Consider the following 24,755-nt stretch of genomic DNA (forward strand, 5'->3'; position numbering starts at 1 on the left):
TGTGGGAGATGTTTAGCACTGTGAGGAGTTGGGGATATATTGGAGAGTACGGGTTGTGGGAGATGTTTAGCACTGTGAGGAGTTGGGGATATATTGGGGACTGCGGGTTGGGGGAGACGTTTAGCACTGTGAGGAGTTGGCATACTTTCTACAATGTTGGAGAGAGGGAAAAATGACTTTTTCTGCGAAAATATTCTAGATTACCACTATCGCATTATCTTGATCTAGAATGACATGCCTTTAATCTTGTGTAGTTAATTGCCAACACTGTGTGGGATCATATCGGCCACACAGGAATAAGGGAGGGTTAAACCTACTATGGCAAAATGCCTCCTATATTTCTACAGCACATAACAGTTATTTCTTAAGAATTTCAATCATGCGGACAGTGCGCAGGGCCATTCACTAGACTGTGTGTATCAGGTGGTCTTTCTGGTTATGTGGCCCTTGTGCATTGGTTAATACAGACATCTTTGTGTCCCCCAGAATCAGACTGTTCTGTATAGCTGCAATAATCCACAGTTTCAAACTCAATCTGCAAAAATGTCCTTATCAAATGTGTAGCAAACACATAGATTGGCGCCCTTGCTCATTTTCAGACAGATTTACAAAAACATGGGTTTTGCCCTAATCTCCAAACCCTTGTGATGGACAGTATCCCGGCCCACGTAACTCTCTGTGGCAGAGAGCTGCAGCACTAATCCATTAATATATTAAGCACCATTTCCTGAAGATGACAATTCCTATGACATCAATTACTGGATTTTATGTTTGTCCTGAGTGTGTTAAACATGAATATAATTGTCTTTAAAGGGTGTAGTCTATAAATTCTGGAAAATCTGCATTATCATTCCTGATTTCTTTTACTGGCAATTTCCACACAGCATTGCTATATAATATTGCCGTTCTAACCTGAATCCTGTTGTATTCTCAGCAGCAATCACATGGTCCTCTCGTGTACGCTCCCCCCCCCCCCTTCCTTCCTATCGCGCCCTCGTTCTTTTCTCTTACAAGGCGCTGTGCTTATAATAAGCATTTAAAATGAGACTTGCTGTGCGCGGGAGGGGAACTGCAAGGGATGTTAAATACTACAAAATTAGAAAAAAAAAAACTGATGCAAATCATTGGTAAAGAGAAAATTATGTGCAATTACCCAGCGATATTGGGCAGCTCGGCCCACCCTCGACCAACAAGATCTCATTAACAAGCAGAAAATAAGATTGAAATGGTGTGTAAAAGAGCTGAAAAATGAATTTCAATGCTGCATTTGTCCACAATTACCCCCTCGTTCACACATATTTTATTGCAATTTTTTTATTCTTCTTAATCTTTCCATCCCTCAAAGCAGATTGGCGACATCCTAGCATTACAGAGGCTGAGGGAGCGAGCATTAAGGATTTTCCCTCTGTGAAAGTGAGCTCCCTGCTTCTCTCTGGCTGCTGTGTGTGGATAGCAGAGCGAGACGACAGGGCAGAGGGATGAAAGAGGCTCTGATTGGTCTAAGTGCGATAAGGCTGAGTATGGACCTCTCGGACGCTGAATAGGAGTAGAATAGGCTAGTGTGTGTCTGCAGCACTGCAAGTGTTAGCATCAGTAACAAAGGGACTGACCCACAGCAGAGACTCTGGGATCAGCACGTTATGAAGCAGAGACACTACATGGACTTCATATCTACTTTAACAGTAAATCAACACTGTTGGAATCATCAGTGGAAATAATAAGAGGTGTGTAGCGGATCTGCAGAATAGGCACAGGAGGGCTAGCTCTTATGTACACGGAGATGCTATGCACAGCAGCATTTACATACAATATGTACAATACACCATACTATGGTAAAAATAACCCTCTTAATTTCAGTGTAAATACCAGTGCATGGAATCATGGTGGATAGACCTCTTATAGTGAGGAATAGGATGGGTATGATGCCAGGATGTGGGCATATATCCAGTGTTTTATTGCTGGGTTACAATGAGGAATCTGGGATGCTGGGCAGGGAGAAGCCACCTGCTGCCATCAGTCAGGCTATTAAGAGCTGCACATTCCTGCACACATGAGAAAAAACAGAAAACCTCTCTCTTTTCCGAGAGACCGGGGCTGGGATTTCCTTCTGTCCCTAGAGAGGGCAGATTTATATCTGGTCTTGTCGCTCACTCAGAAAAACTGTAGAGGGAGAGAAAAAAAAATACATTTATTGAGTTCAGTAAAATATTTTGTCCAGGGTCTGTGATACTAGTTTTTATTAACCACTTGTGGTCAGCGATGCCAGATGTGCAAAACCTTTAATGATCCAAGCCATGGCGAGCAAGTAAGAGGCGTTATCAGCACACAGCTACCAAACGTTAGACGCTATGCAAGTAACAAACTGTATACTGGAGGACTACAATCAGTCAGACTTCAGGACATACAGGCGAAAATGAAAACAAATAAACAGATGTGATCGTCTAAAAAGTGACAGCGGATCTCAATTTAGTTCTATAAAACATCTGAAAAAGGTCTGATATTTTAACTTGTATATCAATATAGATGAATGCAAAATGTAAGCAATCTCTAGTTAATGAACATTATTCAGACACATAAGACCAGAAAAACGTTATACTTGAACTAGTCATTTACAGAACATCTCAGTAACATTAGGTGAGCAAAACAAGAGTCTGTGTCATGCTGAACAGTTATGTTACTACATGAAAACACCATGGACCCGATTCATTAAGGAAAGTAAGGCAAAAGAAGGAGTAAGTTTTCTCCTGGACAAACCATGTTACAATACAAGGGGTGCAAATGAGTTCATTATTTTGCACATAAGTTAAATACTGGTTGTTTTTTCATGTAACACACAGATAGTTGATAGCTTTATTTTTACAGTGAAATCTAAAGTTGGTCTAGAACATGCCCTACCCCAACTATAAATCTGCCATCACATTTTAAATCCCCCCCCCCCCCCCCCCCAATACGACATGGTTTTGCCAAGGTGCAAAGTTACACCTTTTTCTGCTTTCCTTTCCTTAATGAATCATACCCCATGTGTAATAATAGATCGGCTTGAAAAGATATTATTTGTAACCACCAATAAGGTAATATACTGCATCTAAGTGTCTATTATAAATACACCACGTAGTTATAACAAGAGGTGGTGTGTTGGAAGCGGACAGCACGTCTTAGTACATATGGACAGAAAAAGACATAGATCCTCTGCACTCTCCAGGTACAAGGGGGGCAAGATGGGGTTGCCCACATTGTATAGACAAAAGACTTTGCACTCTCCAAATACATAAATAATAATGTACCAACTAAGCATAGCATTTAATCATGTTAGGGCTAACCAGAATGGGAAGACTTTGGCGTGACTAGGTCAGGTTAACAATTATTGCAATATGTGGAGCTAGCATTCCTTGTTTTTAATATAGAAAAGTAGTTAGTAGAGTATTAATTATGCATTTGGAGAGTGCAGAGTATCCCTGTTTTTTGTTAGTACATATGGGGGTATAGTCTATGAAAGTTATGATTTAGCTTTTGGATTATCCCTTTGTATCCATATCACACAACATTGTATCTACCACTTCATATGCTAATAAGTCAAAATGGCTGTGGCTTGGTTAATTCCAAAATAAAACTTCACTTTTTATAAAATAGATGGTATATAGTCATTACCTATATTGACGCGTGAGCATACTGCATATTACATTATCTGTTTGAAAAGAATAGAGACTACAAAACTATCTTCTCTTAAGAAAGCATAGCAAAAAAAAACTTTTCTGAAGGAACAGAAACAGACATTTTTAAATGCCAAGTAAATACTTTTTAATAGAATACGGAGTGAAATTGTATAGCCCCTTTTATATTCCTACATTGTTATAGAATATTCCTAGTGAATGACAGATAAAACTTGTGTGAAATTTGTATTCCTTACCTGTGGCAAAACAGACATAAAAATGAAAGGTAAAGGAAAATACATATGCTAATGTGTGGCAGAAAAGGCGTCCCTTCTCCTGAAATAGTACTGACTAACGTATGCTCACATCAATCACATATTTGTTAGCGATTAAACATTTTATGATGCGGTTATGTAGCGCAGCATCCATATAGTGCATTGAATGACGTTAGAGAACCAGCATGAAAAATATCTAGAGAAGCCTTTTGTCTCTGTGGGGCTTATTATCAACCATTTCAAAGCCAAAAAATACTGCAAAAACTGCACTTTTTAAGGCAAATTTAAGGAATTTATTAACTTATAACATGGAGATATCGCTGGAATCTCTGCCGTTCACAACAGTAACAATCAATATCACCGTCTCCATTCTTCTCTAAGGGGAGGGCGAAATGGGACAGTGTATCAAGCTTCAGAAAGCATAATTTTTTGCAGCTGGTTCCCAAAGGTGAACGCCATCTGAGGATGTCATTAGCTGCTATTACCTATGGTGAAAGCCCCGCCGGAGATGAGGTTTTTAATCTGCACATGCGCAGTACACAGGGGACAGGCTGGAGCAGGTAAAGAAGTGTTTTACTCTGGGCGGGTATGTGTTTGTCAGGACAGCCATTTACCAGAGAAAATTTCCCATCTGAATGTAAATGATAAATTGTCCAGAAAAATTATTTATCGTTGCAATAAGAAATTATAATTAATGGGCATAAAATGTGGAAGATGATAAATAGGCCTTGGTGTGTTCACAAAACCAATCAGACTCTGCAAGTGTTTGCAAAATGTGCTGGTGTATCTTTTGTATCTTCTTCCCATATTTTAATGTCGGTGCGTTACATTACGCTGGTCCAAAGTCTCTGATTGTGAAAATGCGGGGAAATTGCAGTATAGGAATTCAACAACTTTTTAATCTCTTTTTTCCATAAATCAGTGTTTCGGGTATGTTACTTTTCCGCATAGCCATTGGAATATTAAGACTTTAACCCTTCAGTGTTAGGGAAAGCTGATTGCATTGTAGTGGAAGAAAATTGGTTAAAGACCAATGAAAAGTTTTAGAATCTGGCTCCCCAGAGTGTTGGGACTACTCATCCCCACTCCTCACGTCCTCGTTATCTGCTCCCCTGTGCATCCCCCTGTTCCCTCCCTCCATCCCTATCACTTTCGCTCTCAAATATTTGATGTGGAGCACAGCCTCTCTGCCGCTTGCTTCTTCTGAACCGAGGGGATCAGTAGCGTCAGCAGAGCTCGGCTCTCTCCTTTGATCCATGTCCTGAGGCCGGCTTGACAGCAAAGCAGCATGGAGACAAAACGATTCAGCCAAAGTGATTCCTGACAACTGTCTCCCAGAGATAAGGGAGTCTCTTTCTTCCTGGGATTTTTTTTATTTAATACCTCCTCTCCGTTTCTATATGAAGGAGAGTCTCTTTAAACGAGAGGCAGCAGCCAAGACATGTTGTGTGAGGATGATACACTGGAGCTGGTTGCTATAAGCTCCCTGTGGCCGGCTTCTCACAAGTCTAATGGCTCAGCAGCGGTGTGAATATAGACATGTAATGATCAGCAGCCCAACATGGCGAGAAACAACGCACTGTAATTCCTATAGGGTTTGTATACAGATGGCCACAGAAATCAGGCCAGTTATGGTCAAATAACATGATTGTGACTGGTTATAGGTGATCAACATGGCTTAGCTGAAAGAACCACATGCACGCCTGAACGTTACATGTGTGTAAAGTCATGATCCTGAGCATCTCACATCAGCTTTACAATATGTATTATTCTAAAGGATAGTTTAGTTACCTGAAGAGTGTGAGAGCTATGTACCATTTATCATGTCTCACTGTGTACATACATCATATGGCCATCACTAGAATACGGATATAATCTCATCATCACATTTCTAAGTAGCTGCCACCTTACTTGCGTCACCTTCTGTAATATAATCTGTAACTCCTAGATGAGTACAGCAAGGTAAATGTTTCAGTATCAGTTCCCCTTTAAGAGGAGGTATATAAGAAGTTCCAGTTTCTGAAAATAATATGAATAATTAGGAACTAAATCTGAGTAATTTATATATTTACTTCAAATTAGGAACTAATTATGCAATTCTCCTTGTTCAGAGTATATAACTCCACTCAGATAAGTCAGTATAAATACCCATTTATAACATTCGGAGTAGATGCCTGTTACTTAGTTTCAAAATAAAGTTGTTTATTAATGTAATTACAATTTTAGTCTTCTTAATCTAATGATGGTCACACAGGGTCCAGTAGCCTGGGCACAGACTGGTGACAAGTGGACTGTAATGACAAGACAGCGGTACTCATTGTTATGAATAATAGGGCTCATACCCTCGGAAGTGCAAGATCAAGCCCTAATCTCAGCTGTAATGAGACCCGCAGGTCTTGTAATTTAATTGGTCTCCATTACATTATACATAGAGAAATTACGTGCGAGGCAACCGAAATCACACTTAATGGCCCCATAAACTGTTCTGTATGACATCATTTTTTTATAGAATTCAACCAGTGAGCAGATAGTTGTGACATACATGCTGTCCTGTGTGAGGACAAGGTATAGGAGTGAGCCCACATATAAATACAATATTTTGCGCTGCAGGCTTGATTGCGCATCTAGGGAGTGTTCCTTCATTAGCGGGTGATTGCAATGGTTCTTTACATTATTAAAAGACCTGATTTTTGCATCTCCTCTGAGGTCAATAGTTGGTGTCTATAGGTCTATACCTTTTCACCAAGCAGGTGCACTTTATATGGAAAGCCACATTTTTATATGTACATGTACCAATATGACAAGCACACACAATACAAATAATCCTGTTAACCATTACTGAGATTATTATTTAAAGGGAAAGGGGCCGGGTGTTTGCAGTCTTCCATCTATGGATAATCCACACTTCCCGTCATCAAGCCAATGTCAAAGGTTTCAATGAAGTCCCTGGAAATGCTATTCCCACCGTTGAATTCCGATGATGTTGGGTTTGTGACGTGCTGACGGGGGATGGCTTCCTATGTCCCATAGGAGTTGTGCCATTTTTCATCTTGATGAAGATGACCGATGCATCTTTGCGATGGATGTATCTATATGTTGGGTTTCAAACTGAATATATTTTAACATATGTGCAACTCAAAATACAGCGGGAGGAACATAATCGCACAGAAATATTTTTGCACATACACAACGGTCATATTATTATGTCCAAATCAGCCTATAATATTGTGCATTTTTCACATTTACTCCTAAAAAGAGTCAGTCAAAGGGACTTATCCTTTGAAACATAAACACGCCATATTTTAGGCAACAAAATATAAAAGCTACAATAAATTAGAGGGTGGTACAAGAGAGATTAGTAAGCAGAAGTTTCTACACTTTAGCACATTCTTATCTTGCAAATAGTTGTCAACTGTCTTCATATGGGGGGGTTCATCTTGCTATGCAGATTAAGCAAATAGCAGCATTTGCTCTGCACATACATATTTTTGTAACTTGGTAAATGACCCTTACTGGTTGTAAAACACACCTGGTCTATATGACTAAGGTATAGCCCTGACATCTCATTATTATTTATACAGACATAACCTGTCTTTTCTGACTCGCCAGCTTACTACATTTGTACCTGTTTGTTGTCTATGTTTTTTATGTCCATATAAACAATTGTAGAGCTGATGTGAAAACCATACACTAGTAATATCTTCCGTCCCATAAGCAGTGACGATGTGTCTTAGAGGTGAAGGGTCGTTTGGAGCAAGTGTTTTCACTTAGTTCCAGATGCCGAGGTGACAGGTGTGAGCTGGTGATAAATTCTCTGCTAGCTGCCAGCTATCCCAGCCTCGTGTATGACACAGGCGTCAGATAGGGACCAAGTCATCAGAGATTCACTCCATTTCCCAGGAACAAAATACACCCTGATGTGCTATTAAACAACAGTCAGATTCTCAGACAAACCTGTTAAAATCGAATGGATTTGTAGAGGCTTTAACTAGCCCATACAAGGCGTGATGTATTAGATACTGTGGGAATTTCTTGTTTTACCTGATTATATCAACTTAATCAGAGCTTGTAAATTGTAGTTTACATATAGGAACATGTAAATTAATATGCACCAATCACAGAGCAATATGCTGCTTTAATAAAATGAATCACAATGAAGATTATGCCCCCAAATTCTTTACATGTACTGTACACTTGTGTACACCAGCTATATAGAAATTCTTTACTTAGATATACACAAATTAGCTTTAGTCTACAATTTTACTTTACAGAGCAGACCCATATCGCTTATTTTTTTCCTATCTGCTCTAATCAACAGTGCAACTTTATATGCACCAATGACCCAGGAGCATGCAATAATAAATGTACCAATCACACCAGACATGCAGAGATAAATGCACCAATAACTAGGAACATGGAATAATAAATGCACTACTCCTACAGGGATATGCTGCAATAAAGGCAACAACCAGATAGGGGCATGCAGCAATATATGCATCAATCACATGGGACATGCAGTTATAAATGCACCAACCACACAGAATATGAAGCAATAAATGCACCAATCACATTTGATATGCAGCAATAAATGCACAAATCCTACAGGGATAGGCTGCAATAAATGCACCAAACACACGGGACATAGAATAATAAATACATGAATAACACAGGACATGCAGCATATAATAAATGCATCAATAACACAGGACATGGAATAGTAAATGCATCAGTCACACAGGGACATAGAGCTTTGGACTCATGTACCTGACAGTCATGCGGTGTATTCAGCTATCGAAACACCAACAAACTTCTGGCGCACACCTTTATTTAACAGAAAATGACAACATTAACCATATCTACAAGCTGGTCACTGAAATATCTTATAACTCTTAAAAAAAACTTCCAAACTGTCCCTGTATAGCAAGCAGCCAGTGCCCCAGTACCAGCATATTGATGGGGAGGATGTGAGCTACTTACCTCTTTGTTTAGTAGTTGGCAGTGAATGGGTGTTTGTCTCTATCAAGCTCATCTCAAACTTGGGTTTATTAACTGCTCCTTATCAACTGCCAGCATCTCCCATCTTCTGTTCTTGGGGTAAAATAAAGGAAATAGAAAACGAAATAAAAGTGTTTCTTTTTATCTGTAGGAGGAATCAGCACTGGGCTCAGAGGAGAGCGAGTCTGTGCAGCAGCTGATGTATTTACCCTTGTGTGTTTGTTATGTGGCAGAAGCCAGGGGCGGAATTCTGCTAATTTTCTATCTTCTTTTATCCAGCTCCTTCTCACCGGCAGCTCTCTGCTCAGATAAGGGGATTAGTTAGCAAGCTGAACAAGAAGGTGTTTGACAAGGAGGGAGCTGGAAGGAAGATATTTGTTTCCCAAATAATGGGGCCATGTTTGTATGTCAATGTACACCCAGGATCTTCTTGTTCTGGAGTAGAGGGAGCCTGCAGGTCTCATTCCTCCTAGGAAGGTACACAAGCCAGTAGGTCACTGTCGAGCCACAAAGTCTCATAGGGCGCAGGAAGAATAAGCGCTTTTCCACAAACAGCGTAAACCAGTGTTGTTGTTATGTGACTGAAGCCTGTAATACAGGGGTAGGCAGACAAGGCATGCTTGCACTTGTTGTTCCAAAACAGCTAGAGAGAGATTGTGTGCCTCTGCTCTATGAAAACAAATATCTCCTATTCAGCCCAATTATAGCTAGTGGCTTTCAATCCTGCACTAAGGGTTATTGGCAGCTAATTTATACTACGCTTCATTAGTTTGTGGACATAGTGAATGTACACTTTGTACATGTTTATTCTCCAGTTTATAATAACCCTCTATGTATTGCTGGAGGGATTCCATTACTGCTGAACATTAGAAGTCACCCCCAACACCCATTATTTTAACAATTGCTGTAGGACTGCTATTATCTATATTGTGTGTATACAGCAGTATACAGCTTTATTCTGATATACACAGCAAATAGCCAATTCATAAACAATCCTGTCATTACCATGATTGCTCAATCAGTGGTAGTATCAAATGTGCAGAAAATGCTACTTAAAGCAGGTAGGTGCATGTAGTTTGTACACACAACAATGTCACAGCTGTAGTAAGAAAGGATCCCCACACATAACATCCAACCAATGGTGTTCTTCTGGTTGGAACCAAGGCTTTGAGAAAATGGGGAGATAGAAATTGATGTGACTTGTGCAGAGTAAGAGACTGGCTACAGCCATTCATTTACCATCAAACGTGTCATAGTTTGTGACAAGGTGCAGTTGCATTGGACTTCAGAACACAAGCTTTGGATGAAAACATTTCCTGTCCGTGCTGATTCATGCTGACCATAATATATAGAAAACCTGAGTATTTGGAACATTCTGTAAGGTGTAAAAAAAGTGGTGTGGGCTTTGTCCTTGATATGTGTAGAGCAATGTTTGATTGTTACACAACATCCGGACATTGTTCCAGATCAGGTTTGTCTCTTCATAGCCGCAGTGTACCCATCTGTGAATGTGATTTTTCAGCCAGATATTGCCTTATGCCACAAGGATAGGAATACAAATACACAATAGTGAGATTATCTTAAAGAAGTACCCTCGCCAGCGACTAGATCTTAACCCAACCCAGGATCTACAAGATGAGATGCACTACCAGATAATCTGCAAAATCTGTGTATCACAATGGAGTCAACATGGGCCAGCATTCCAGTTGTAGCCAATGCCAGTGTGGAAAGCTAATGTCAGAATTCAAGCCTCCTCTGCTTGTGCTATGGTCAGAGCTGATCTTTACATTTCCTTTTAAACTTGTCATTTTCAGCATTTCAAAACCTGATTATAATATTTATCAGATTAACATATCATCACTTGTTTTTTGCTATGTTCTATGTCGCTTAAAGCACCACTGAGGATTTACTTTTATATTTGAACAACCTGTATTTTAGATTTGATGACTTTACCAAGCTAAATTAGACTTCAAGGTCAACGTCTTTTTCTATAGATCAACCCTTTTGTCCAACTGGCAGAACCACAGGGTGAGTTTTTCAGGAATGTGGTTCTGCCTGTTGGTAGACTCTGTAATTAAAAGGGCTTAGTGGTTTTATTTAATATCAATATTAAAATTGGATGCTGTGGACTTTAGCCACATTTAAAAAAATATAGTTTCCTAAAAATATTGATCATCATTGACAGGTAAAAAACTTTCTCTCAGACAGCTGCATCAGAAAACCTGCTATATTTTTGGAGTTTGGGAACCATAAAGCTGCAATTTCATCACATCACAAATTATTAATTTGTTTATATATAATTGGAAAAACTGGCTTAGTATTGATTCTGATTAGTGTCCTCTGTAACTATCTGTGGAGAGCTTTAAATCCCTGCATAAACCTCTTCATAGATAGCACTAGCAACAGTGACACCTGCAGGTTATAACAATAAGGACAAAGAGTAACATCAGGACAAAACAATACTGTTAATAAAAAGTGTGGTAGAAATTTATCATGGGTCAGGAAATTAAAAATCTTTTTTTTTAAAAAAAAAAAAAGAAAAAAAAAAGAGTTTACATACTAGATTTTGAATAGACTGGAACTGTGAAATAAAAAAGTGCACGACATACAAGACCGGCTACTAAAAACACACTATAAATCAAACATATCAGCTGTAGTCATCATCACAAAAAAACATGTTTGTAAATAAACAGTGAAGTCAAAGAGAAGCTGTACAAATAGCACCCTCATATATTGGAGCGGTTTCCCACAATCATGAAGTAACTAGATCATCGAGGAATTTGGTTATATTGCACTGATACGGATGTTTAGATATTTAGTTACAGGACCAGACAATTACCATACAAGCATGGGTGTCTTCATGTCAGGTTCAAGAGATAGGGGTTATCAACGGATCTGTTTTATTGTAGTATCTGATACAATAGTGTGTAACAATTGCGAGTTCACACACATACAATAGTTGGTCAAGTTGACCAACCAAAGTGGCAGTGTGCGGACAACATTAGCAGTTGTACTAAGAAGCCCACACCTTGTTGTACTGTCTGGACACTTCTGTCTTCCCAGCATATAACATAATATATTCCACTGATGTATGAACGGTACTATCATGCTGACACTAATACAAGTTGCTTAGAGCTCTACCAGTTATTCCGTTCACTTTCACTGAAATACAAAGAACACAGCTTCTCCTGAGATATCCCACAATCCCAAGCAATAAATCTTACTAGATTTATCCTTCAGTACTCGGGGCTGCTTACTAAATAGGAGGATGAAAAGTGCTCTCTATCTCTGCTTTTAAAAGAGAAAATCACATCACATACTTGCAAGCTGATCAGGTTTTAATACATATGAACTTAGTCTTATCTTTTGTAGCAGAAAATGAAGCAGATTTACAGAAATAAATATATAAAAACACAAAGTATCTTTTTTGTTTACTCGGCATCAGATAAGTAGGATGTAAGCCACATTTTTAGCTGTGATTTGTTCTTTGTATTTATGTTTCTGATGACATAAGCAGAGTCATCTCTAGGATGCAAATCATTCACCCTCCACAGAAACAGGTCTGAAAGGGTTAATTTCCTGTGTGTACCCCAGTTAGGAGGTGTAGGGAAGTGGGATCTCTCTGGAGCTCCTCCATAAACAGAGCAGCCTCATCTGGTTAGGGGCTCCAGCTGAGAGCCACTTCACCATTTATTTATTTGCAATTACTGCTAGGAGGTGCAGATATTAACACTGTCAAGAGTAATTTGCCCTGACATTTGTTGTGTGCGGCTCCCTCCCTCCTCCTGCTGCTGTCCCTCTGACTGGAGAGTGACTCACAATTTATGCAGCCACTCTCTTTTCTAGAGCCGTTCAAGGGAACGGGAAACAAGTGTTGCACTCCATATAAACTAATCATTCTTATAAATGGACTTAGCCAATTGTGTCTCCACGTAACAGTCTATAAAGGTTAAATATTACAAAGTTTTTAAATTACACAAATCAGTGAAACAGAAAAAGAACCATTTTTGTTACACACAACTACATTAAGGTTATTTCACCAGATGTATTTAACATGGAAACTTCCTATGAATTTACAAGTAAAGGACTTTCTAGGTGGCTTCCATAATGTTTAACAAATAGGCTAAGGGCAGAAAAAACTGTACAATGTTATACCGCCACACTTACCCTGACTTATTGAGAACTTAATAATAATAATAATAATAATAATATATTATCAGAAGTGAATCGTATATGCATTAATGACCTGTAAACATGTATATGTGACTATTACATTCATGCAATACTGCATCTGTACACTTACGTCTTGTGCTTGCTGTACTTTGTGTTATAGGTATCTTAAGCTATGCGCAAAATTAAATCTATAGATAAGATTATAGATAAGTCTGGCACAAAGATGTGACTGTCATGATCATCAAGTCGGAAACCTGCACCATGCCTATGGGACAGGCAAAGACAGCCCCCTAAAAGGCCACTTGTGTTTCCAAGAGAAGTAAGGGTGTGTAAGCTCAGTACAGTACACTCCGCTTCTCCACATGGATGTAAGGATAAGATGCCCTCAACTCAAAATACAGGCTTTTGCAGTATGACACATCTTACTGACTTCTGTTCAACCCCAAAATCATGCAGAATTGGAGTATTTGCATATTGTTACACTGCCAATTACAGGATAGTCATGTTAGTAAACCATATGGGAATAGGTAGATGTACCTGAAGGCAATCCAGTCATGCAACGTTATTCTGAAACATTGGACTTCTTATCACATAACCAATCTGCTAACATAGCCACATCACTTACAATACCTTGAGCTGCATACACATTTTGGGATGCAGGGTTACTAGTTAACAAGTTAAGAGACACTAGAAAACATCAGGTATGGTATGTCCAAGTATTATAATTATTATCCTTTATATAACATATACTCTATAGCACTGTATCAGAGGAAAAAGTGACAATGTCATGATCACAATACAGTAATAACAATGGGACAGCATGTTAGATATGAAATGAGTTTGGTATATTTTACAGTAAACAAATAGCCAATTATGCCATTAATAAAACATTATGTTGAACACATCTCTGACAGCTATAAAAACACTCACTCTGAGTGTACATATTGACCAAGGTCTGATAAGTCTTCAGTGTACCATCCATTATGCTGAGACATCTGCTCATTTTTTTGCAGTTACCACTTGACCTCACCTCTACATATTATAATAATAATATTACCACTGAGGTGGGGGCACACACATAACCGCAGCAGATAATGAAGAATTCTTGTATCTTATGGGTGGGTGTATGAAGGGAGTTTTACAGAAAATATTTGCCTTTATTCTTTTTGTAAAACATTCTTCTCGTAATATTCTGCAGAGTTGGGGCCAAATTTAAGGATGGATATAAGTCACATAAAAATACAATGTGTGTAAGATTGTTCCATGGTGCATGCATACAGCTTTTGGGAGAATTTTCAATTGGACACAGAAATATGGGTCAGGGGTATTTAGTGCGGAAGAGGCATGGAGACGCAAATCAACCATGCTCCTCATTCATTCACCCGATTTTAATATACACATATAAGATACACTGTTTAGGAGACGCATCTTTGCACATATCTTAAATATAAGTACAATAAAAATACAGCTGTAGAAGCATAGATTTAGGATTGTGCGCAAAAAAATGCTACTTTAACGAAGGTCATTGGTCTTGGCTGCATTCACATACAAAGGATTTCTCTGATCACAAGCTACCTGCTGTAAGTTAACTCAGCGGCAGCCAGGATATGAGGCACACCGAGAGCTTGAAATGGAGGAACAAAGTAGCAGACCTTCCAAATTAAATTAAGGCAAATAGAGATAGATGGACAGACGTAGCTGGGGGAGAAGAAGGTTAATGGAACTGACGCGTTTCAGTGGAGTGTGGATTTAACGTCTTGTGAGATGTGACAGCTTGTTTTCTCGGGTGTTAATCGGCCCTCACTGTCCCCTCCTTGTCACTGCCCAGTTTCTGTCACTGCCAATCTGTGTCCTAATCTGCCTCAATTAGCCCACAACACTCTCCCTACCTCCAGCCTACCCCATCCCTCACACAGATATTCACACTGGCCTCAGTGCCCGAGGAGCATGCAACACTTGGCTTTCAGAACATGTGCAGAAGAATCTCTATTTTTTAGGAGACCCTAAGTGTGAAGAAAACAAAACCTGTATACATAGACACAGTGCAAATCTTCCTGTAGAGAAGGACTGGGAAATTATTATTTTTATACATTGCTAGTAAGGTGCATGTGTAACGTAAATAGATCCAAAGTGTTTAAAAGTTCTAGGGAAACAGACAGAATAAAAGTGAAATTCGGGAATTACTAGCATGATTTGTTCCGGTGACACACATGCAGACAGCTGTTTGGGGACAGGGAGCTCATGTCATGAAGTAATGTGGATAAACACTGCAGGAGATTTAGTAGTAAGGACATGGAACTATGTACTGTTGAAGTAGTAGCGATAAATACAGCTAAGAATAAATTAATTTATTAGCAATGAGAACCAAGGGTAGGTGTTAAATTGACCCAGGGGACCCATTTCCAGGATGTTGCTGCTTTAAATGGACACTAGTAACCTACTGCACATTTTGCTTATAACACAGCATTTTTTTTTATTGTAGAGTGCTCACCCAGATTGCAGTCTATCTATAGAAGAACTGGAGAGGAGTATCTGTTATGTGTATATGTAATATTCCCATTTACACTAGTAACAGATAGAACTACATAGCTTCACTGCTCCGTTTCAGTCTGGTCCTATCTTTGTTCACCCCCCTTCCCCCCGATTTCATCCCACAGATAAACACCTGACACAAAGAGCCTGCTGAATAGGTGCTGTCATCTGCTCGCTGTCCTTCATTACACAAAGAGGCAACATCTTCTCTGCTAAGTGAGGCTGGGAACATAATTACAATCAGCCATTTGCAGCGTGAAAACGCTTTAATTAAATTTATGCAGTCACTCTCTCTAAATAGTCATATCTTTCAAACAATCAGAAGGCCTCCTCTCTCACAGCCCCCTCCCTCTTCAATCTTCTCTGTTTTCTCTGTTTTTTTCTTCTCCTAATTTTCTTGCTCAATTTCCTTATTGCTTCCCATCTTTCAGCTTCAATTTTAGGAGAAAATAAATGAGTGCTGGAGTAGAAAACAAATGTTATGATGGAGATAAGTTACAGATGTTGGAGACTGACTTACATCTGGATATAATGGTATCGCAAACTCAGTGGGCAAATGTCTGAAGAGGCTGCTTCCACAATGATGTTCTGTAGTCAAATCTCATTCACAGTTAGCAAACCAGAATGATTCACAAGGACACTAATTCCTCCAAATGTATCAAGTAACCTGATATCCCAGCAATCATTTCCTGCACTACTTTACGGCATCACCCTTGTAGTGTACAACAACTTCTTACAGGGTGTACGCAGTGATCAAACTTCCTAACCTAACTAGAAGATCAAGTTTATGGCCCAGCACCTAAGCACTTGTGTCCTGTCTGGCTTTATATCCACTTCCAGCAAAGCCTACTAGGCAGCCGCTTAGTATTATCATGTATCTTATCACTGTAATATCACTTGGGGTTTTCTTGCATAATATGTAAAAGGTGTAAATCTCTGTATGGAGAAGACTGCGATGGAGCGTTTGTGCACAGGGGTTTAAAGAAGAAAACACATGTAAGTCAGCAAAACTGGAAATGTTAGAAAACTAAAGGGTGATTTCAGATGTTTATGTTTAAACCTTCATACAAAATAATGGAAAATAAAAAACAGACTTCTAGGAAGTTACACATTATTGTATGAGCTGACTAATATTGGCATATCATGGATTAGGCATAGTGAATCCAGGAACACAGAAAGAAAGGTCCCTATCTTATATAAACAAATATCACGTCCTCAGTTATTTTATCACGGCCTGACCTCCTTGTCATGACCATCAGGCCCAGGCAGCTATACTAAGCTCAGCTCACAGATAGAGGTCTGTGATTGATCAGAGAGACAGTGCAGTGCTCAATACTGAGCTGGGGAAAGAGCGCCCTGGGCTGGGATGTGTCATTCGGAAAACCCTTTGTATTCTGGCTCTCTTACTTTTATCGAACCTTCCACCATAGAGGAGAAGGGGGGCACTGGTGGGGTAGCTCGAAAGATCTCAGGAAATCTTGTTTTGAAGCAATAAGTCAGTGTGAACTCTCCATTACTAAGACCCTGAGGGGAAACAAAAGAGTGAGGGGAGGGCTACCTGCTTAGCTAGAAGAGGGTGACGGGAAGGTGAGGAGAGTGAACTGGAAGGAGCGGGATTCATTCGGCTTAAATACCCAAGTTAAGTTAAATTAATCTTTTTTTCATTGGGATTCCAGTTTCTTCTAAAACACATTCACACTGTATTTATTTCTGTGCATCTTTTACAGCCCATGGTCTCACAATGCCAAGAGCCTGCTCTGTAATCTGCCCACATGGAACTGAATCCTACTATGCGGAATAAATATATCTAGATTTTGGGGTCAGACTATCACACTGTAAATGCTGTATTGGGAGCCAGGTGCTCCTATCCCCTCACCATCCATGTCTCCATGTCAGGCCTCCTCTTCAGTTTAGCAGCTTTGTACAAAAAACTCTGAACTAAATAAAATGCAAACGTATCAGTATCACTATCAAAAGTTAGGATAAAATATGCAATACAAAATAATCGGCAAACCATTTGTCAGGAGCTATCAGGACGCTCCCACATCTGTCTCCATTGTTGGAAATATGTAGTATATATAATATATAAACTATACGTTTGCTAACATTAAAAACGTATTTAATAAATGTCTGAATGATTGTTTTCACCCTGATACTTTGGAATTTCCATAACAAATTCCAAAACAGTGGCTCTGTATTTTAATGCTGTTACTACGTTTATTATATATGAGATAGCAGTTATATAACAATTTGCAGCTAGGAGAGAAGTAGAATTTCTTTAGAAACTGCTAGTTTCTGTACAGTTGCTGTTTAATCTCCTGACATCCTGGCATCTGGCTGATCTGTCCGCACTGTATACCAGGGACAGTCTTTCATCCCTATCTTCCACTTTCATATAGTTTTCTCTGCAGCTCAATTTCTGTTCCTCCTGCGGCCCAAGAACTTGGAAGGACTGATGGTCTCGAGATGGGGGATCCTAATTGCACTTGAACGTCTAAAGCTGACTCGGTTTATCATAAAGGGTGCAGATTTCCCTGGCTGGAGCCTCCACGGACACAGACCCTCAGGCCCAGCTCAGAAATAGAGGGAATTAATTACATTTCTTTAACTCCTCTTCTTTTAAAGTACGGAGAGGATGATGAAACCTCCTGAGGGGAGAAGTGTCTGCTGAGGGAAGAGAGAGTGAATGTGCAGAGAGATATAGAGGAAGGGGGCAGTAAAAGGACATATCCCACTGCTAGAGAGAACACATGTCTCAGACTACTGACAAAGTGACCTATGGTCAAGGTTGAGAACTGTGTCTATGTTTAGCAGATCCAGAGTATGCAAGGGTTAAACACATACACCAGGGTTATCTGTTCAGTGCTGTCTTGGTATGTAGCATAAAAGTGCTAGCTTCCATTCATACATATTGTCTGTGAGTTTAGGTCACATGGAGAATAAAACAAATGAGTGACATGACAACTTTCAAGTGACATTTTACTACTTTGCACATTCTTTATGGGATTATATATTGTATTCATGTACGTCTCTTACTGGGTGTCTCTGACTGATGTGAATGAGTTCTCTGTACAGAGCTGCGGAATCAGTGGCGCTATATAAATAAATGGTGATGGTGATGATGTGTATCTTAACTGACCTTATATAGCTATTCTGCACTCTCAAAATCAATGTTGTGGTCTCATTACCACTAATGTATAATTGTAAAACATTGTATATACCATTTTCCACTATGAAAGTCATCAGTCTTTATATAAATATCAGTCTGTAGGACAGCCGTCTACTTAACCCTTCCAGTGCCTATAAACACAGTGCAAAGCATTGCAGGCTGTCAGGCAGAGGCAAGGTTAATGGAAATAGAGTGTGACTGATTTGGGGCAGCAGTGCAGAGAAAGTAGGAAGGGGCGATAGAAAGAGTAGGGGGGAGGGAGTGAAATCTGCCAGTCAGACGGATTGACAGGCCCCCGATATCCCTGCAGATAAAGTCTTACAGATGTCGCCTTGCAATTGATTTTTGGTTAGTGATGGTAATATACTAAGAAGTAATACATTATAGAGGCGAGGTGAAGGGGGGAGCATAGTCCCCCTGTACTGCAGGGGATAATACTACCCCTTCCTCAAGACCCCAGCTTCAAACACTTCTAGAAATCACATTAACCTGTTTCCAGAGGAACAGCCTCCTCCTCCTCACCCCTGTCTGTGGCGGAACTGCTAAGCAAGTTTTCGGCAAAGGGCAGGGGGTAGGTGAAAGCGGTTATGAGGATGGATAGCAAGCAAGAGGGGTCAGGAACAGGACAGAATATGTCTACATTTACAGATCCCCATTGCCTTCATGACTGATATCAGAGGGAGAGTAAGTGAGTGGATAATACTGATAGTCACATGGGTGACACTGAAGCTATGAATGGACTATATTCCACATCTTCCAAAATCTGCTTATTGATTTATGCTGGATAATGAAGTTAAAAAAAAATATATTAATTTTATAATTAAAAAAGTCTGATTTTATAATCACTGACAAATAAACTCTTATAAAGTGTATTTAACCCCGTATATTACATGTTTTAGTGCTATATCTATGTATAACAATACCTGTTTCTGGTGTGATTATATGTAAGTGTAATGTTTCCATACATTGTAATTACAGCAATGAGGTCTCTCTGCTATAAAATAGTATTGTCATTCAAAACAAAAAAATAGGAATTTAATCCTTTTTGAAAGGATTTGGGGCAAACATGCAAACCATTCCTTAAATATTTCGGTAGTCCAACTATGGACTAAAAAACTCTGGTTTATAGCACAAATACACTCCAAAAAACATACTGATAGGTTAATTGGCTGCTATCAAAATTGACCCTAGTCTCTCCCTGTCTGTCTGTCTATGTGTGAGTGTGTGTCTATATTAGGGAATTTAGACTGTAAGCTCCAATGGGGCAGGGACTGATGTGAATGAGTTCTCTGTACAGCGCTGCGGAATTAGTGGCGCTATATAAATAAATGATGATAATGATGAAATACAGCCTAAGATGTGCAGCCACATATCCAACTTTCATAGTTGTTTCAATCAGTGCAAGATATGGCTTCTATGCAAAGGAGTTGTTGTGGGCCCAAACAGATTAACCATATAGGATAGGATGAGGTTTAAGTGTCCCTGCTTGAACATCTGAATTGCTGGTAGGTTTCAAACTAACCTACCCAGGTCAGGATAGCTATGTTGCCTTTTCTCTGAAATCTGTTTATTAATACTACTAATAATAATTATACTACTAATAATAATCTTAATGGATTTATTCTTCTTTACAATGAGAATTTCCTAAATGATATTTTATGTAAAATGAAACGTTAATCTAACAGCAGTTGATTTGTAGAATAAATGTAATGTAAATATAAGGCTAATGCTGTGATGAGCATGGTCCTGACTGGTCGCTCTTGTTATTGCAGGTAATGAGTATTCTCAGTAGTCCTAACGGAGTGGGCCCACAGTCTCAGTCAGAATTCTCCATCTCCCCTCTGCATGGCGGGCTGGAAACCAGTAACTCCCTCTCAGCGAGCTGCAGCCAGCGCAGTGACTCCATAAAGTCTGTGGAAAGCCTCCCCACGTCCCAGTCCTACTGCGCCCCAACTTACAGCACAACAGGATACAGCATGGATCCTGTGGCCAGCTATCAGTATGGACAGTATGGACAAAGTAAGTATCAGTGACATCATATATGTGTAGTTCCTACAACATGCGTGACCATTACAACACAATAAACATGTGCAAAATATTCACACGGACACAGGAAAGAATTAGAAAGTCATGGTTAGGAGTGTGTTCTGTAACTTCCCTGCAGTATATTGCACTCTTGCGTGCCATGTCGCAGGCTTTAACAAAATGCACTGAATACATAATATTATTGTCCATCTGTACGTTTCCTAAAACTTTAAATATCTCATGGATGCCAGGGTCGGCACCAAACAGTGCAGATGATTTCACCTCCATAATAGCCTCTAATTTCTTAAACCTAAATTAGAAACATGTGTTTCATCTGCCTGTGCTCCTGATCTGACCCTTCTCCCACCTCTTGCATGTTAAGGGAACACCTGCAATTAATAGTAAGAATCTACTCCACCTCCAGCCCCAGGCACCCTCTGCTTTCATTAGAAAGATGCAAAGACAACTGCTAAGGTGCCTAGACCAGGCACAATGCCTCATACTTCTCAGATGCAGCAATGTGTCTGACCTGGTTGGTGATATATGATGCCAAGAAACTCCAATAGGAAAGAGACAAACAAATCAGTGACTTCCAAATATGGAAATGGTTTACAGCTCCCCAGAAAAAGTGCAGCAAACTTCTCTTTCTTTATAATGCAGAAGAGTAATTCAGCACAGCTCCCAAACACTGCACATTATTTATTCCATGCCAGACCAGATCCAGTGACTTTTCGGGGCACTTGGCACAGACAGGTCTATCTCTGATGCCCACATTGATAGTAAACAGAAGCGTGAAGAAAAACCTAATGGATATGACAACTCTAATAAGAGTCCTGTCTGGACGAGTTCTCCCCCAGGGATGAAGCTGACATATCACTGACGACTCATATTTCTTTACTTATTGGCAGTAACTTCTAAATCGGCATTAATTTAATTTGGGACATTAGCAGGGATGAAGAGCTTTTGTGTTGAAAAGAATGTGAATTATTTAGATGAGATAGCTGCATGCTTGTTTGGTTGTGATTAATAAAAGGTGATTGGCATGCTGTCATGTAATATACAGCCTGAATCTACAATGCCAAAGAATCTACAATGCCAGAGAAATAAAGGATAATTCCACCCTAAAGAGTAAAACAAAAAAGCAAAATATTACCTGCTTTGCTGCGATCCCAGTGACAACATGCTGCGGTGAGGACAGCCTCCTCTGACCACTGCAGACACTGGATGATTTGTGGCAAGGCAGGAAAGTCATATTTTGTATTCATGTGTTAGTTATCAAATTCCCCCCCAAAACATGACTTTCAATACTGGTTGAAACTATGCTTGAAATAGGTATTTTTAAACACTTCTAAGCACCAAGAGTCTGAGTAAACAATAATAATTACTGAGCTAAAACCCAGGATGCTGATTTGTTTGTAGATATGGATGGATTGTAATTCCCTACTAATTGTGTTTACAGCTGCTGTTGATTACTTGGCTAAAAACGTCAGCCTGTCCACACAGCGCCGGATGAAACTTGGCGAGCATTCGGCTGTCCTGGGCCTTTTACCTGTTGAGACCGGACAAGCATACTAAAGAGTCTTCACACCAGAATTGTCACAAGAGCCAAAGGGCTGTCCTGTACATCTCCCCGCATACGTTTGTGCCCACCCCTTGCTCTCATCCTCTGGGACAACTAAATAGAGCAAATACTCTATACTTGACCTTCCAATGACTGCAACCAGAAAGCATTGGCATCTGATCCCAGGAGTGGTCCCTTCTAATGTCTGCCAGCATGCTCTGAAACACTCTTACATGATATTCAAACTTTTCAGCCAACTGATGGCAACAGCAAGAGCTAGTCTGGTTTGGATTAACACACTGTTTGGCTACAAAATGGATGAGAACAAGCACAGATAAGGAAAATCTGTCATGTTATCACTAGAAGATGTTGACCCATCCATGCTTTTATCAGTTGTTCATTCCGTATGGTAAGTTGTGGTTGAACAACAGTCCAATAAACATTCCATAAACAGAAGTTCTGGAACCAGGAAGATTACTCAGAGGAGTGAATCCACCCAACCAGAATAAACACTCTGGAGAATGTTTACTTAATTGAGAATTTGGTACATTTTCACAGACTATTTCATTCTGCTTTTCCTGAAATGAGGATAATTCTGATGTGAAAATATAAGTATTGGAAGCAATCCCAGATTTACTAAAACAATATTGTTATTAGGATAACATAGACCAGGATCAGCTATTCTGTACCACAGGACCAGAGATGGGGTGGTCACTTTACAGAGGTCCACGTCAGGCCTAAGTTGCCCCGAACCTTACTTGAAATGTTTGTAATGTGCTGAGTTGGGATGGAAACCTCATCTTGGAAGAATAATTTAATAATGCATCATGCTCAAAACTGACAGTTACCTCCCAAGCTAAATGTCTCAATGAAATAAAGATTAAGTTTTTCTGCATCATTTCCAGGATAATCTAAAATTGTCAAAAGCATGTAGCTCCTTTACTGTACCAAACAAGAGATGTAATATCCAAACATATGTAGTCATGATATTTACGTAATTTGCTTGCTCACATTCCAGGATGATAGAACACTGAGATTGCAGCGATCTCCAGACTGCTCTGTGTCTCTCATACCACAACAATTAATGCCCGGTAACGGCAGTACTGCGGACCTCTATTAAAATAGGAACAGCTACTTTATTCCATGAACCTTTTAAACCAGTGCTGAAGGGTGTTTAAATCCTTAAATTCCAATTTTAGCCCCTGGTTGAAGATATGTATATAGTATAAGTACCCCATTCCAAATCATTCCAGTGATGAAACCCATTTATAGTTTCCTGTGAATATTTTCACAACAAAAGATGTATAGTAAGGTTGATGTATAAGAATTATGTGAAGTCTTCAGAAGATTTATATATTATGTTCCATGAGAAAATTATTGATATAGGGAATTGGTGTTGAGGCGCAAATGGCACAATTTTTCTAAAATACCAACACTCCACATCATGATAAGCTTTTATCTGCAAAGGACACTTCTATCCCATACTATAGAACAAAATGCTCTTACAGATGGACCTTTGAAGAGGACAACGACAAGAAGACAGTATAAAGACTAAGACATTCCATATGTAGTTTCCTCTATCAAAAAAGGAGCAGCAATCACTTAATGCACAAATGGACACTTGATTTGTTTTTTAAAAAATATTTCTATAAAATGGACATTTGAGGGATGCAGCCCCCGATCACAGGGACTGTCTGGGGTGCTTGCAGTATCTCACCTACACATGTATATTAAAAGCTTCTAACTCTTTAGTCTAATCCCACCAACAAGGATTCCTGTATCTAGCACTAGATAGCATTCCAGAAAAACTGACTGTCGCCTCTGTGTCTGATCCCACGTCGCTCCAAATGTGCGCGTAAGTGTGTACATATATATGTATATATATGTGCATACATATATATATATATAATCCCACTATAATTTATTCAGCTATATAAAGTCGTAGATTAGAAAGATAAACTTGTACTTGTTTTATCCTCATTCATGCTGGTGGACGTCAGCGACTTACGGACGACCACTGTAGCAGTGACGGGGTTAACTACCTGTGCCTGTGTGTGTTTTTGTGTACCTCAGGCATTGTTGTTATGCATTAAAGAAGATGAAACCTACTCACCAGTTATGTGTTCTGTGTGTTTTGAGGTGTCCTAATTTTTTTTATCCTAAAACCCGTAATCCTTGTACATTCATTCTCAGTAGTCTCAAGCAAGCAAATGAGGTCACACAGGGGTAATTTAAGAGGCTAGTCTGGTCCACAGGATTATATATATATATATATATATATATATATATATAGTTACCAAGTGGCACTCATAAATAACATGTGTACATTACCCTGTTGCCTTCCTCGGTACTTCACTTGTATGGATAGTACAATA

The 24,755-nt window shown here is 39.4% G+C and overlaps 1 protein-coding gene across 4 annotated transcripts in view; it reads left to right on the forward strand.

Annotated features, from left to right (window-relative positions):
* Positions 1-24,488, forward strand: part of PAX7 (paired box 7) — a 77,068-nt gene extending 52,580 nt beyond the window's left edge. For all 4 annotated transcript variants that reach the window (XM_075190710.1, XM_075190708.1, XM_075190707.1 and 1 more), the window contains exons 8-9: positions 20,567-20,813; positions 22,279-24,488. In XM_075190710.1, coding sequence (XP_075046811.1) covers positions 20,567-20,813; positions 22,279-22,394 — 363 coding nt within the window. In that variant the 3' untranslated portion in view covers positions 22,395-24,488. The remainder of the gene's footprint in view (positions 1-20,566; positions 20,814-22,278) is intronic.
* Positions 24,489-24,755: the final 267 nt, after the last annotated feature.

The sequence above is a fragment of the Mixophyes fleayi genome, chromosome 11, assembly GCF_038048845.1.
Source record: "Mixophyes fleayi isolate aMixFle1 chromosome 11, aMixFle1.hap1, whole genome shotgun sequence".
Taxonomy (NCBI): Eukaryota; Metazoa; Chordata; class Amphibia; order Anura; family Limnodynastidae; genus Mixophyes; species Mixophyes fleayi.